The 17761-nt window shown below is 35.0% G+C and overlaps 1 protein-coding gene across 1 annotated transcript in view; it reads right to left on the bottom strand.

The window, feature by feature from the left end:
- The window catches only part of BMT2 (base methyltransferase of 25S rRNA 2 homolog), a 106193-nt gene extending 88722 nt beyond the window's left edge, over window positions 1-17471 (bottom strand). Inside the window, exons 1-2 of the mRNA XM_011372428.2 lie at window positions 17097-17471; window positions 1347-1488 (exon numbers count right to left, since the gene is read on the bottom strand). Coding sequence (XP_011370730.1) covers window positions 1347-1488; window positions 17097-17256 — 302 coding nt within the window. The 5' untranslated portion in view covers window positions 17257-17471. The remainder of the gene's footprint in view (window positions 1-1346; window positions 1489-17096) is intronic.
- Window positions 17472-17761: the final 290 nt, after the last annotated feature.

Below are 17761 nucleotides of genomic sequence, written 5' to 3'. Positions count from 1 at the left end.
ATTAATTCTTAAGGATTCTTGAAACATTTTAAAAGGCTAATAAAATACTGTCACTCCTTTTCTTAAAACATCCAATGACTTCTCCTCACACAGAGTAAAAGACAATGTCTTTACAATGGTCCACAAGATTCTATAAAATCTAGTTGTTCATTATTTTATTTTTTACCACTCTCCCACCTCTCATTCTGCTCTAGCCAAACTGGTGGTCTCCTTGCTGTTTCTGAAACATGTCAGCCTGCTTCCTACCTCAAGGCCTTTGGACTTATTAGGGCTTGCTCTCTCACTTCCTTTAGGTCTTTTACACATATTACATCAGTGAAGCCTTCTCTTTACATCCTACTTGAAACTTTGATTTCTCCTTACTTTATTTTTCTCATAGCACTTACCATCTCTGATCTAATATATGTTTAATATATGTATTGTTTCTTGCTTCTAATCTCCACTAGCATGCAAGCTCCATCAGATTTTGGTTGGTTGATTGTTGTACTCCCAGTGTCTAGGGTATAACTAGTACATAGTAGACAACATTAAAAATATTTATTGAATGAATAAAGAAAAGAATTAAGTTAAATACATGTTTTACCATGGATCATTTGTTGAATGAATGAAACAGGCGCTATTACGTAATTTTTAAATGAGATTAACACAGAAATTTTGAATAAAAAATAACTGAAATGAAATATAAACTTGAAGTTACCACGAACTTATTGTTCATGCAGAAAGATAATGCTTTGTTTTCTGGGACTTTATTTTAAAATTGAGTCAATATACATATTCATTCTTATAAGTTTACCACCTTAACAGAATTAATCAGCAGTGTTTCATTTTCTGATGTTTTTAACATTAGAATCTATGAGAAAATAAACATTATCCAAAGTCAACAAAAGTGCTGGAATACCCTGAATCACATATCAAAAATCAATATTTTAAAGTTGTTTGAAGTTGTTTTTAAATTTTAAATTATAAAAGGGGCTCACTTTTACTTGAGTCCAAATATGGATATTTATCTACAGAAATTTCTATACTATATCTTATTAATGATAAGTTGTGTTAAATCTCACATTTTATTGTATTAATGTTTAAATATATTAAACATATTTAAAGCTATACTTTTAAAAAGTTGAAACAAAAAATTTTAAGTTATGTCATAGAAAAATATTTTGATTAAAAAAAGATGAATGAAATAAACCTAGGAAAGTGAAACAAGGAAGGAGAAGTTGTTTAAAAGACATGTCTGTATTAAAACACTTCTATTTTTGAACAATAAATTATACACTGCATTATTTAAATTTGAGTGTCAACAATACATTAAGAAACCAAAACTGTTAATTCATAAAAACACTCACCTACAACACCATTCAATACGACCTTCACCTTCACAAGTTTTTGCCCAATGATTATCTGCCAAATTTTTCATTGCAACAGCATATTCACAGAGGGTTTCTTCATCTTCACAGTGTTCTCGCCAGATCTTATCAAAATCTCCCACTAAAAACAAGGAAAAAAATGAATTAAGTTAACTTTACTTAAAAATAGGTCAACCTAAAAACAGCATGCTACTTGCATAAAAACAGATACATTGATCACTGGAACAGAATAGAGAGCCCAGAATTAAATCCACGCCTATACACTCACTTAATGTATGACAAAGGAGTTAAGAATATACAATGGGGTCAAGACAGTTTCTTCAATAAATGGTGCTGAGAAAGTTGGACAGATACATGCAAAAACAAGAAGCTGGACCATCTTCTTACACTATATACAAAAATAGACTCAAAATGGATTAAAGACTTCAATTTAAGACCGCAAACCATAAAACTTCTAGAAGAAAGCATAAACAGTAAACTCTGATATTACTAACAGATATTTCTTTTCAGATCTACCTCCTCAGGCAAGGGAAACAAAAGAGAAATAAGCAAATAGGATTACATCAAACTAAAAAGTTTTTGTACAGTAAAGGAAACCATTAACAAAACAAAAAGACAACCGACTGGGAGAAGATATTCGCTAATGATACATATGATAAGGGGTTAATATCCAAAATATACAAAAAACTTATACAACTCAACAAAAACACAAACAATCCAGTTAAAAAACGGGCAGATCTGAAAAGATAATTCTCCAAAGAGGAAATACGGATGGCTAATAGACATATAAAAAGATGCTCTAGGTCGCTAATCATCAGAGAAGTGCAAATTAAAACCACAATGATATCATCTGTCAGAATGGCTATTATCAATAAATCAAAAAACAAGTGTTGGCGAGGATGAGGAGAAAAGGGAACCCTCATACGTTATTGGTGAGATTGCAAATTGGTACAGCCTCTATGAAAAACAGTCTGGAGAGTTCTTGAAAAATTAAAAATGGATATACCTTTTGACCCAGCAATTGCACTTCTGGGTATTTATCCAAAGAAGACTAAAACAATAATTCGTAAAGATCTATGCACCCCAATATTCATGGCACAATTTACAATAGCCAAGATATAGAAGCCATCTAAATGCCCATCAAAAGACGATTGGATAAAGAAATTATGGTTCGTATATACAATGGAATATTACTCAGTCATTAAAAAAAATGAAATCCTACCATCTGCAACGACATGGATGGACCTAGAGGTTCTTATGCTGTGTGAAATAAGTAAGACAGAGAGAGGTAAATACCATATGATTTCACTTATATGCAGTATCTAAGGAACAAAAAGAACAAATTAGTCAAAAACAGCCTCACAAATATAGTGGACAATTTGGTGACAGACAGAGGGGAGTGGGGTGGGGGGCTGGAAGAATGAGGTGAAGGGTTTAAGAAGTACAAATTACTAGTTGATAGTTGGTCACGGGGTTGGGGAGCACAGCATAGGGAATGCAGTTAGCATTAATATGATGGCTAGGTGGAAGGCCAGGGGAGGGAGGGAGCAAATGGGATTGTTTTATGAACTATATAGATGTCTAACCAATGTACTGTATACTTGAAACTAATTTAAATGAATAAATTTAAAAAAAAAAGTTAGGCTCTTAGAAGTTTCAGCAGTCTAAAAATTAAACATGAGTATAAGCAAAATCATAAAGTTTAAATTTCGTAAGTTTAAAAGATCCTATTTGCAAACAGATGTATCATTTAGCCATGATGATTTGATAATCAAGTAAATTTTACCATTTTAAACACATGGGTCTGTGAAGCTGAATAAAACTAATAAATATAAGTGGACATATACAAGTTATCAGTTTATAAATTAGAAACATGCTGGTAGGAAAATAAGTATGACTGAGCATTCAGATTCAGGCATTAATTTGTCCTGCTACCGTTGGGCAATATGACTGCAGCAACAGAGTAAAACCACTTAAGCCTGTTTCGTGCTTGTTATTTTCTTGGATCTCTATGTACTTAATAGTTTTGTATATAAAAAGGAGTTCAATGATGAGAAGGCAACATAAATTAGCAAGCATGTTAAATACTTTTATTTACACATTTGGACTTAATTTAGCCTGTCCTTTGAAAATTACAGACCTAGGGCAAAAATGTTACTAAAAAAATACCTTGGAGCTTCTCCAAAGTTTTGAGTCTTTATGAAATGTTCTGAATATTATAAGCTGACTACATTATATTACTTCCAACTACTACCTTTTAAAAAAATGAAATCAGTCATCATACTTAATATGATATCTGAAACATTAATGTGAGTTCTGATAGAGAGGTGTGCTATGGCCAAATAAATGACCTTAACAAACAAAAATTATCAAAGTGGCTTCATTCAATGTCCTTAGACATATGACTTAAGTTCTTTTGCCTCATGCTCAAATGTAGGCAATTGTGGAGAGATCTAGAAAAATGGCGTAGATGATAGAGGTTTTGTTCATCTACTCTTGCAAACACATCAAAGTTGTGATGGAAATACGTAGCAAACAGCAGGCAGAGTTGCTTGGGGTCTAGATTAACAGGAGCCCTACAACTAGGGAAATAAGAAATCATCCTGCAAAAAGAGGAGGTGGGAGAGGATAAAGAGATGAGGCTGCCTAGCCCTGAGCGGCTGAGTGGGACAGAGGCTACTGCAGCTGCAAGCTGGCAGCTGTGATGTTCCTCTGAAAGGGGCTGTGTCTGCGACCGGACTTTCATAGTGATGGACTTGCTTTGCTCTGACCACCAGTGGCAGGTCGGCTGCTCGGGGGACACCAGGGAATTGGGGATGCTGAGCTGTTGGAGCCAGGGCCAGAGGCAAGGATCTCTCCCAGGCAGAAGTGCTAGTGGTATCCACTGATCCTCTGTTGAACCCTCCCCCGTCCCAGTGTGCGGACACAGCACTGCCATAGCTGAGACATCCTAAAACTGGATAACAGAGGTTGCTCTGCCCTGAAACTCCACTTCCCCCAACTTGTGGCCCTTCCCAAGCCACATCCAGTTGTGTCCTCGGGGAGTCTTGTGCAACTTGCTGAGCAGCTCCAAGACCCACACTGATGGCAGCTGACCTTGGTTTCTGGTGTGGCTTCTTGAGGCAACTATAAACACAGCATCTGTGGATTGTTAACGAATCTCACAGGGGGCCCCGGAGGGGCTAAACTTGGCCTGCAGCTAAACCGCTCTCAGGATTGTGCTACTAGACACTTACTACACAAAGCCATGCTAATAAGACCGGGAGACTTAGGAGCTTTGCTTAGTGTACATAGAAAGTCAGCAAAAATGGGAAGATAAAGAAGCAGAAACCACATGAGAGAACAGAAGAGAGATCCAGGAATAATTGATCTAATCACTAATATTCACTAATATTTATGTAATGACAGGGCTCTCAATTTGTGATAGAGCAGACTAGTAATAACTGTCCACTAAAAACAAGCAGGCAAAAATTTTTTTTCTAAATTCTCAAAGAAAAACTCAGTTTTAGTAACATCTTTCCAATGTAGTTATCATTATCTAAATAGAACTATAAGACATCTTTGAAACAAAATATTTTGGTTAATGATACTTTCATAAACCTATGATGGTTTATAACACTATTCCTGACTTTACTCATCAGATTTGATACCAAATGGTTCATTAAGATATAGTATCATTTTAAAGGTGCTTTATCTTTTATAGAGATAAGTATCTTCAACTCTAAAAGGCCCTTTGTTTCAACTTGTAAGTTTCACTAGTCTATATAATGTACATGTTATAAATAAATAAATTTACTACATTTGTTGGTAGTAGTCATTCAAACAAAAGTTCTATGATCCAACATATTTGGGAAAGCCATGTTTAAAATATTTAAACACACGTCCCTTCTATAAGACTTCTTAGTTTAGATTCTGCAGAAGGTACAACTTAAGACAAGGACATGGGTCCAAGTAGTTTATGTGGAAAAGAATTCTAGGAAACAGGAGTGAGAGGGTAGGAGAGCAAACCAAGGAAGGAGAAAATGTTAATTTAAGAGGCTGCTGTGGGCAACAAAGAAGCATATAGAGGGCCTCTGGGATTGTTCACTTAAAAGGAAGGATAGGCAGCTGGACATTTAGCTATCAGTTACTACCCCCATTAACTAAGGGTTGTTAACAGCCTGAACTTCTACTCTGTACTTAGGCACTAAATAAAGGGACATCTTCAGTGGGCTCCAGCAGTGTTGAAGAAAGGCAGAAAGTAACACACATTTAAACTGGAAATCTATCAGAGCTGGGTGCCTCTGAGCTCACAGTGTCTGTCCACCAAAGGTGAAGACCAAAGGGGTTAAGTGGGCCACCAAAGGCATCTATTACTGTGTCAATTGTAAAATGTGAAACTCAATTTACTTTAGAATTATTCTACTAGCTGAGATGCAAAGACTACTGTATGTATACAAACACCTGCTGCCCTTCAGTTTTTTAGACTTCTAGTTTTTTACACTTAACAAAATTCTCTGTAAATACTGCCAATTTCTTAGAGTTTTAAGGCTTCTTATCTGCTTCGATGAAGTTTTGGGGAAGGATTCAAATTCTGTCTGCAAGCCTATTCAACTCAAACTGATGGCAGACAACTTTAATGTTTTTATTAACATTTAAGAGTCTCCAGACTCTCTCCAAATATGATAAATACTGAAATTGACATGTTATTAGTAAAATGTAGTACACTTAAATAATATATACTTGAGATTAAACAATGCAATTGTATATACTGTTCATTCTTTCAGCAAATTTTCGGAAAAATACTCTCAAATACTACAGAGAATAAAGTTAATGAGCAAGTATTGGCATCAAAGGAAGGGGAGAAAACAATACAATGTTGTAGATGCTGTAATACAGATATAAACTTGATATGTACCCTATGTTCCATGTAAGGCACACTGGAGCCAGAACTTTTAAATGATGTATTTATTCAACAAAAATGTATCGAACCTGATTACTAGGTATACATTATGTTAAATATCTGGTGGTTTCAAAGTTGAATAAAAAAACAGAGTTAGCATTCAGTTATGAGAAAATTCTGCTTTCCAGATGCTCTTGAAAGCTTATGAAAGTATTTTTTTAAATAAAGTTATTAAATAAAAATAGAATGGGAAAATTCAGTTTTTTATAAGAGCCTGTTATTTGTTCTTACACTATTCAAAATAAATGGCATCTATCCTTTCAGCAAAATATTTTCAAAATAATTTGATTTAGGCTCTAAAAGCCAAATAAAGTTTAGTATCCAGTATACATATTCAAAATCCTTCTGCTAACTTATTCAAATTGCATGTACAAAAAAAATGTTAAAAATCAATTTTAGGATGTTTACTATCATTTAGGTATTAAGTCAACTAAGATTTAAAAGACTGTCTTATTTGAAAGAATAATACTTTTATGTTATCAAAAGGCAAATTAGGAACTAAGAACTTCCTGCTCTCTGCATCAAAGATCTAGTCAACAGAACAAGAAATGCTTAAGATTTTGAGTTCAGATCTCTCAATAATTAAAAATTAGCCTTATAATGATTTTAATATATTGGCATTTGTGATGACTCAGAATCATTGTGATTAATAATTTATTTTCTTAGCCACATCTTGAGGGAACCTATAAAAATATGAATGTAAGTAAAAAACAAAAAAAGAGAGAGAGAGAGACAAGGGGAGAGGGAACAGAGAAAAGAGGAAAATCTCCAATGAATGGATACATTTCACTCTGCTCAAATACAGAGAATTCCAAAATTCGTTTAGAAAGCAAAGTTAAAAATATAAATGTGTCCTGCAGCCTAACTTGACATAGTTAATACACATTTTATGGTCAAACTAAAATAAATTCAAAGAAGAAATCAGTAATCATTTCTTCAAATATAGTTTTAAGATCAGCTTGAAGTTCTAGTTTAAAAGATAGTCATCTGATTGTCTTATAAAATTCTAGAACAAGGCTCACTTTAACATGACTATTTATTCTATTCTCTAATAAATGTCAATTTTTTTTAAACACAAAAAAGTAATAAGTAATTTAAAATTGATGCCAATTTAAATTTGCTAAACCAAGTTCGACATGGAAATCAATGAACCAAATTATTCTGAAGCTTGGTTAATATCAATAACATAGTTACTTCTAAATTTATCTTCACATTCTATGTCACAACTAAAGAATAAACATGTGCTACTTCCTATGAAAAAAACAGTAATAACTAGGAAGAAATTAATGGCACATTAATTCATTAATTCAAAAGACAGTTCCATTTTAATAATTTTGTGAATGGTTTATGATATTACTTTGATTGCAACTGTCTTTGTAAGGACCAAGTACAATGAAATGAGTTTTTCATTTTTGCTCTTACTTAACCTTAAGGAAAGCTGTATTACAGGTCCAAATTCAAGTGAACGAATGGAATCCCTAAACTCTTTAAGAGTCGATACTATTTTTTCCTTTAACTTCTCTCCTGCCATGTGGTATAGCAAATTTCTTTCCTTCAAAACATAACTGAATTCATATATATTCATATATTCATTAAGAGGGTCTACCTGCCTCCCACTTGATCATCTTACATTCTCCCATACGTGCATCTCCAACCTGATAGTACTCTGTCACTTATTTATATATACTGTCTATTAAAATCAAGTATGACTTTCTCATTATAAAATGTAAATTGAAAGGCAAAAACTACTTTTGATTTATAACTTGTATAATATAAGCTATAGAAGTTAATCAAGGTGCCCCATCAAAGAGGGAGAAAGTATATTTTCACTATGCTAAAATAATACAGGAAGCACCAAAATTACAAACAAATCAAATCAGGTGCTACAGTTAAATTCAAACTGCAGGTGATAACTGTCAACAGATAATAGTGATAAAAATGCAGTAAAATTTGAATACTTCAAAGTAGTGTTCTCAAAATAAGAGTTACAAGGTTTAGAAAAGCAATAGGTTCAAAATTTTCCAGAGACTCTCTTCACTGTTTTAAAATGATTTACAATTTTTTTTTCGCTTCATGTTACTATCAAAAGAAAAATTTGCAGCTGGAAGTGCAGTCACCTCCATTAAGTTCTTGGATAACACACATAGATCTTTTTGGAAAATCTATATGCTTAAGGTAAAATTACTGCTAACAATACTAAATAAATAAGGAGTTATTTATATGCGAAAAAAATAAATAGGTGATGCTAAGGTTCATGTTTTTACATGCCAGGACCATTTGATGTTTAGAGTACATTACAAATTATTCTCTCAATAATTCTATCCTAATTCTCATTTGAAAAGATATAAAGCACAGAAGATAAGAAATTTAATAGTGTAAATATGAGCCCAATGTAAGGTAACAGTATGTCATTATTCTTGGTGGTTTAGCCTTGAGTCATGATACCAAAGCTTAACATTGCACTATTGTGGTTCTTAAATGGTATACAATGCAAAAGGGAAGCTATCACATAATTCCATGTATATAAAACTCTAAAAAAATGAAGACAAATGTATAGTAACAAGAGATCAGTGGGACAAAGAGTAGAGAAAGAAACTGCAAAGGAACATGAGGAAATTTGGGGACAAAAGAAATGTTCTATATCTTGATTTTGGTAATGGTTTCATAGTCATATACACCTGTCGAAACCCACTGAATTATATACTTTAAGTGCAGTTTATTGTACATAAATTGTACCTCAATACATTTAATTTTAAAAAAAATGATAAGGAGGTAGTTAGAGGTAAAAGGAGTCAAATATTTTGTGACGGAAGGAAATCTAACTTTGGGTGAACACACAATGCAATAAAATTTTTTTAAATAAATAAATACATTTTAAAAAATGAAAAATGATGTTCCATGAGCACAGTAAAATTACAAACTAAAAATTATTTCAATTTGAGGTTCATCAAATTCTCTAAAAAATAGTCTAAAAGATTTACTTTGAGTATCACAAACTAGTCTTGAACTTTAAGAAATTCAGAACTATTTAATTTTTACTTAGGTATATTACCAAATATGGGCTATACAATATATTATCTACACATGACCAGATTAGCAAATTCAAGTTCAAAGAACTTTTAAAGGTCATTTTCTCTAATATGAAGTAAACAGAGAAACTCATGACCAAGTGGAAACAAACTCAGCAGCTATTCCAAAACATTAAAACAAAGTGTTCAGGACCAGATTGTCTTATAAACATAATTAAATCACACAAGAGACCAGTCTTTTTAGCATTCTTGAGCACTTGATATAGCGGCAACCCTAAGGGGGGACAAAACACTCCAAGTGTTTGGTGTTGAAGCACCTCCTGAGAATCAAACAAAGAAACCACCTGAAAATGTGTATCTTATATCCAATATGCTACAACTAGTTATTTCTTTGACAAGGGAAAAAAATCAGTATCATAACATACTAAAAAGTCAGACCTTCCATATGAAAACTTAGAAATGTAAGAAGTAAAAGTGAGCAAAAAAAAAAAAAAAAAAAAAATATTACAACCATTCCGATACTGGAGAAGACACTATAGAACAGTCTAGGCAGAAATTCCAGAAACCAATCTTTAGTGTTATAGTCCTTAAATGCATTCAGACGGCACAGCTACAGATACACCTGTATTATTTTTAATTACATATTTAACAAACTTAATGCTTCCTATAAGCCAGATGTTGTTTTAAGTACTTTATAAATATTAGCTCGTTTAATTCTAACACCAACCCATTAAAGTGGATACAGATAAGGAAACTGAAGTACAGAGAGATTAGGTCACCTTCTCAAGGGTACACATCAAATCTAGCAGTCAGGTGCCAAAGTCCATGCTTCTAACCACTATAACACCCTGCTTCTCTTTATGAGTTTTTAATTTATGAACTTTCATGGATATGAATAAAGCTTTCTGTACTACAGCAAAGTACATAGACTCTACTAGGCACAAACGAGTGGTCTTTTGTGAGTCAAATGTAGTTATTTAGTCTGCAACTGTATTATCTGATAGACTTCTGGCAGTAGTTTCAACTCTGGCTGCACACCAGAATCACCCAGAAGTTTTATTTAATTGGTCTGGGAACATTTATTTTAATGCTCTCCAAATGTCAAAATCACAGGTCTATGGCGAAGTTGTAAACTCGAATTTCTGATGAAATAATATACTAAGCAATGAGGCTAGGGGCAACCTGAAGAGTCAAATTTAATTAAAAAACAAAAGTGCATGAATAAAATTTAATATATCCAAACACAATATGGCTCATAGTGTATCTTCTGTGTCTGGAGCACTCTCCTACTATAAACATATTTATGATAAAAAATAGTTAATCCAAAACATAAAATTCTTTGAATACATGCTATATGAGAAATGGAAAGAATCAAAAAAAGTCAGAAATCAATGGCATCCACATCTGCTGTTTCCCTGTGAAACAACTTTACTGATATGTGTACGACCATACAGATCATTTGTTTAAACAAAGCATTTAAAATCAACTTTCTGGGTCTTAATTTCTGTATAAATGAGAACAGTAATTTCTATAGAGGAATTTTTGTATGAATAATAATAAGGAATACTCAGAGGCCCTTCTAAAAGCATGGGAATTAGCTACCTATGCTAAAATAATGCTTGCAGTGGGTATATACACACTTAAAGCACAATAAAACTGAAGTTTAGATCTGTGGTTTTCAGATGTTTAGATTTTGCAATTAGTACAAATTTTACCTCCAAAATTTAGGAGAATGATATTGGAGTTGCAAAATCTGTATATGTGAAGTTTGAGTATATAAATATAACTAAATATACACACACAACACAAACATACACAAAACTATTACCATCTTCTAATACCAACACACAGAGACACACCTTATACCACTGCAACATCTTTATCAGTTCTCATTTTTCTGTTGGCAAAACTTAATCTTTTTTTAAAAAATCTCTGGCTGACATTGGTATATGGGAACCAATGGGTAGGGGAGGGTAAGAAGCAGAGAAGAAAAGGAGAAAACATATTCACAGTATACAGTAAAATAAGGCAAATTGATTGAACAAACATTTATCAAATATTTGTTAAGGACAAAGCATTTTACAATATCTAGATTCTCCATTATTTACAGTTTTATTTATAGAAAATAGAATGATGTTCATAATGATAATTTGGGTCATTTTTAAAGAGGTAAATTTAATCTAATATACTCAATTTAAAAGCTATGACTATAAATTCATTACAAAAATTATACACAAAAGTTAAAATTTAAAAGTTACAAATATAAAAAGATTAGACTCAACTATCTAGAAATATCTATATTAGCTTCTTTCTTTTTGTATGTGTGTGCCTTAGGTTGAGGAGGCATGGGTGCTAGATATTAGGGGTACAATGATAAAAGGCAGAATCCTACTTAACCTAAATTCAATGGGAAAGACAGACAAGTGAACTGGTAAGTGATAAATACAATAAAGGCAAGCACAATTGTACTGTGGGAGCATAAGGTAGAAAGAGGAGTTAAGTAAAATTGGACACTACTGCTATCTTCCAAGAATCTGTCCTCAGTTATACATTATTTATCATCACTCCATTCATCAGTTCATCTGCCCTTAAAGCTTCAACTTTCACAGAGAGGGCTTCCAATTCCACATGTCCAAGGGATACATTCCAAACTATATCATTACCACTATCCCGAAGACAAGTCAATCTGCCTGTCTTTGTTCTCTCTGCCTCTATTCCCAGGTAAGTAATCTTGGTATCATCTTTGATTTTTTCCCTTTACTGTCACTAAAACAGTTCATTCTGACCTTCAAAAAGGCTTTATCCTTACTTTCATAATCACTACTGTTATTTATGCTTGTAACTCTTAACCAGATTAATGAGTCTCCTAGATGATCTTCTTTCTTCTATATTCCTTCTCTTTAGCTCAGTGTTCTTCAACCCTTCCCCACTGTATAATCTATGAAGCTTTTAAATAGAGATGCCTGTGTTCCATGAAGTTACATAGATGAAACTAACAGGGAACCAAGGCTAAGATCCACTGCATTTATTGTTAAATTTTTTTCCCTAAAAACAATCAAAAGATTTACACCAATACTTTTGACTTTTACTATATCTTTTGAAATGTAAAAACACCCTAAAAAGATACCTTACTACAAAGATTACTAAAAATAAAAATAACAAAATCAAATGGCTATTATGGGGCACTATGCGGCCCTCACTGGATTGACCATCAGTCACCGTTCCCTTTATTTTTCAGTTTTACAAATTATTAAACTCTTCATTTTTTCCCCCTGCTAGAATGGCAGTTCAAACTTTCCTAGGACAAAGTTAACAAGCCTTTCTATGAACAGTCTCTACCTTACTTATTTTGCTGATCGAGCAGATTCCAGCACAAAAAGCAGCATGTTTTGATTGGGCATGACTGGGAAAAACATGTAAAGAAAACAGGGTAAAAATTCACTTGAAGAAAAAGTAAAACAAAAAGAATCTGTTCAAAGTTTTTTGGGATCATGGAGTTGGTCAGTATTTTAAAGTAGTGTTGAAGGCCATCAAAAGAAAAAAAAAATAAGGAAATTTCAATTATAAACAGTTGGTTATCCTAATTCTAAAAACCATTTCAAAACGTTTCACGAAAAACACTATTACATTCATTCCTTCATTTTTAGAACTTTTGGTTTTAGTTTAAAATTATCTCTAATTCACAGGTTTATCACTTGCGCCCACAATTCTCTTAAGTGTTTGCTAAAGAATAATCACAAATGTATTTTTCAGCTTATCTTAAACTGCTATTCTAACTTATCCTTTGTCTCATAATCCCAGAACCTTTAGAGTACTACTCTTATCAGGTTAATGTGTATTTTTATTTCTTTCTGACTAATTTATAAACTGTCATGAACTGTTTTAATCAGTTTGGGCATATAAAATAATTCAGAGACTAAATAACGAAATTTGCTAAAGACATTCACAAGATTTGTTAAAAATTCAAAACTAAATGAAATGGAGATTGTACTTTTATTCCTAACAACCACAGCCTTTACATTTCCTTGAAATTTTTACATGAATACTTTAAGTTTGGAAAAAGAGATGCCAAGCATAACAACAATCATTATACTAATGGGATTATGTAATTAGAATTATGGAAAAAAGTCATACAAAGACAACTGAAAATACACATGGCTCTCAATTAGATTTGGAAAGCAAAACTAGCTGTTTCTTACTAAAAAGCTGTCTACAACTCATGATATATTTAAAATATTTTTGGTTTACATGGAGGTCATTTTTTAAAAATTTTGTAAAACAAAGACAGAAAACACCTAATCTGCAATCATATTTCCATATATACAAACACAATCTAAAAGACTGTCCCTTATCTATACATGGCTGACACCAGAAAAAAACCCTTTTCATCACTATTGCTAGACATTCTCCCACCATTTCCTCTTGGTAACTACTTCAGCTTTCAGCACTGCCTAGAACACTGACCTTTACCTCCAATTCTCACTTTACCCTTATATGCACTGGCAAAGGATCTCTAAGTGGTGACACACGACAGGCAGTAAAATGGAGCAGAGGGGGAAAGTGATGAGTGCATTAAACCTGCTTGCTAGTCTTTACCACTAGTCTATCTACTACCCCCCACCCCAAGACTGCTCATCACCATCAACAAGCATAGTTGGAAAAATGTATTGGGATGGGAAAATCTTATTTTTATTCTTATTCCTGCTTCATTTTTAATTTCACTACCAGAGATAAAGTAAGGAAAAACTATATTATTCAACCTTACACTCATGATCCAGTTCTTATTATCCAGTGAATGTTTTGCCGTCTTCATTCTACCCCAAATTATTTCCTTCCCCAAAACCCACACCTGTCTTTTGAGCCACGCTTCTCTTGCTCAGGCCCACTTCCATGTCTGGAAGTGTACTTTTCCTTCTAATAAAACTTTTTTTCTACTATAAAACAACAACAACAACAACAACAACAACAACAAAACCCACACTTCACATAGTCTCAGCTCTGCTAATCATACCTATCCAATCAATGATCACCCCATTCTCATCAATTTATATCCTCTTACACAAATTCTAGGTCTAATTACTTCCTGTTCCCCATTTTCCCTCCCATTCCACCAACATTTGGAGTCACCATTAGGCTTGGAATTGAAAAGAAAAACTATTATTCCTAAAAAATACATGCTAATAATGAACTACCCAAACTTCAAGTTATTTTAATATTTTTGAGATTCAGCTTACTCATGTATAAAAGGAAGTAAGTATAGGTCACCACTCCAAAATATGACTGACAATTTCTAAACCCCAATGATAGGGATTCTGAAAATATACATTTGAAGTGGAACGCAGGAACTTTCTAAAAGGCACCCAGGTGAGTCTACTGATGCTTGGGAATCAATGATAAATGCTAAGCCTCCTTTTGGTCTAATGTTCCAAGATTCTAAGCTGGAATTTTCACTGCCTATTCTGATATTGTTACAAAAAGAGTGTAGTTTCCAGTTATTGGTATTAGAGCTCAAGTATGTTACTGATTAAATAGGCCTTTGTAACCTGACCTAGCACCTAAGCACCATTTATATTATCATTTTATGACCACAGCTGACTCACAAAAAATGTGTAAAAATACGTCTGCAGGCTGGGGACCATTAGTATTATAACAATGCTAAACTTCAAAGAAAAACGCTAAAAATTGTTTCTTTGAGATTATGTGCGTAATAGAATTTTTCACAGATGGCTTTTTTCACAGATTTTTGTAAACTACTAAGATTTGACCCACATGTCAGAAATAAAGGTAGGAACAGCATTCTCATTAAGATCTTTTACTTTGCAACTTCACTGATAGGCTTTGTGTATCACTGGAATAAAGCCTATCAAAATCTATCTAGATCACTAGGGGAATTCAGGGCATTAAAACGCTTTGAGAACTGTCTCATTCAAATGATTACAGACTGCCAGAACTCCACCTGCCCAGAAGCACAGCAGATCATTCACTTATGAACTTCACATATCTATTCTAGCTCTGGTAACTTCCCACTACCAATTCTCATTATAAATAATTCAGGCTTAAAGACATGTTTCAACATGTCAGAACTAAGCAAGTACAAACAGCACTTGAAGACATAACATATTAGTAGTGTGTTAAGTGGAACCTATTGATTTATGAATAAATGGTGAATATTGGAAATTATTATAAAAAGGTAAAAATGGAAACAGAATCATATACTAGTCATTTTTTTCTTTAATATGTACTTACTTAAATTTCTAAAAAATAGCATGATAAATTAGTATAAAGTGTATCCGCTGATTTCTCCATTTCTCCAAACAACATAAAAATCTATAGTGAATGCCATTATGTAAGTGCATTCTCTGATTATCAAAAATGATGCAATGGTTGTCATAACAACTACGCATTTTATTAAATAAACTGTGGGTTGGGGTTTAAAGCATCCTTTTAAGAAACAAATTTCAACACCTTAACTATGCCCCATAAGTCTCTTTCTGCTGCTACCTATTAAACAATAACTACGGTAGTTATTTAGAATACGATTGAATCAGCTACCTAAAAAGCTAGGCTTAAGTTGCCAAAGGAAGAAAACTGAATTTAAAGTTTGAAAAATTAAACACATCAACTATATTCAAAGGAGCAAAAGACACTTTTAATCTTGTAGAGCAATTGAAGTGTTTGTAAATCAAAGCAACATGATCTTACATGTCTGTTCCATTGAATGACATAATTTTGCTTCTAATTCTAAATTAAATATAAGACTAACACTAGAAGACTTTTCGGTTTGCAATTAAGCTAAAACGAGAGCCAAGTAGTTATTCCTCATTTTGATTTTTATTAGAAATTTCTCCTGGTCATACAAAAAAATGGAATTTTCAGTCAGTATATTATAAAATAGCTCTGTAAAAAGGCCTATAGTTAAAATTGCCAAGCATAACTGTAGACCTCCAACTATAAACACTACTTAGACACGAGCAAAAGCTACTAAGCCTTCTTCCTTTGCTCAAGATCTTCCATAGGAGAGTTCTCAGGAAAGGCCGGCTTCTCTGGGGAATCTGTGTTTTCAGGATATTATTCAAAAGCTAAACTGTATTTTGAAAACCTGCCCCAGATCTCTTCCTCCTCCGCCTAAATAAATACTAAGATCAAACATCTGAATATGGTGAGTGGGGAATGGATGGAGCCCCTGCCCCTTTTAACAAGGTTAAGTCCAGTCACCTAAAAGGCCTGCTGACTTTGCAGCCCTTGAAGCCAATAAGAAGCTCCGACACGGCCTGGCTAAACCCGTAGGACTGAGGTTCTAAGAAGGCGGTCTGTCTGATCCCGCACGAAATCAGTCTGGTCAATCGCGAGAGCGAGGGCCAACTCGGCCGTATTTCAGTCCGCCTTTCTCAAATGGATTTTACTTGCCGTCTCTCGCAACCAGCGACCTCCACCTTCTCTGTGAGGGCGTATGTATTTGTGTGTGGTGACAATAATCTCAGCACTGCGGCTGGAGATTGGAGGAGCTGGGGACTCAAGTTCTTCCACAGGCCTGGAACTCTTCTGAAGGGCCTTCGTAGAAAATGGGGCGGGAGGAGCGCGCCAGACGCCGACGGAGGACTCGACCATAAAGGGTCCGGGCCTGGGAGAAGCTGCACTGGCAATGGCTGACGTGCAGCTCCTTTGGGTTGTAATGGTGGGACCTTGGCCGGAGTGGAGAGGGGACAAGAGGCTGAGGCGATGATGCCTCCCCGCGCCACCGCCCAGCTCGCTGTTTACCTTCCCGGTACTTCTTGCGGAGCCTCCTGTGTACGCTCTTCACCACCCCGGACAGCTTCTCTTGTTCCAGCTTCCGCTCCTGCTCCCGGGGCGGCGGAATGTTCAGGAACCCGGACTCGTGTCCGCGAGCAATACTTCGGCCACTAGCCCCGAGCTCCATATCGCTGCCGCTGCCGCTGCCGCTGCCGCTGCCGCCGTCGCCGCCGTCGCCGACGCCGCCAGCCCTTGGGCCCCCAGAAGACACCCACCCGATGAAGGAGCTGTGGAATGAGGCAGCAGCGGGAGGAGGCGGAGGAGTCCGAGCGACGGGCAGAAGGTGGGCTTACCCAAACGCATAAGCTGATTGGCGAACTATCGAGGGCTGGGCGGAAACGGAAAAACCTAAGGGCCAATGGACGGAGAGTGCCGGGGGGGGGTTGCACCCGGTTGTTTGGGAAGGCTAGCAGCTGGAGGAGGCGGGGCCAGCAAGCTGAAGAGAGCTAAGACAGTCAGAGTCCTAAAACCTACCGCTCCACCTTTCTTACCGCCTCGGCCCGCCGCGATTCTGTGCGCAGGCGCTGTGATGCGGCCATGAGAGACCGGCTTTGCGCCACGCGCTTGCGCGTCTGAGTTTGTTAAGGTCGATCGTGATTTTGACGTCCAGCTTGCTCACGTTCTCAGGCCAT

The sequence above is a fragment of the Pteropus vampyrus genome, unplaced genomic scaffold (genome assembly GCF_000151845.1).
Source record: "Pteropus vampyrus isolate Shadow unplaced genomic scaffold, Pvam_2.0 Scaffold206, whole genome shotgun sequence".
In the NCBI taxonomy this organism is placed as follows: domain Eukaryota; kingdom Metazoa; phylum Chordata; class Mammalia; order Chiroptera; family Pteropodidae; genus Pteropus; species Pteropus vampyrus.
Note: the sequence above shows the minus strand (reverse complement) of the source record. Positions and strands in the feature narration are given on the sequence as shown.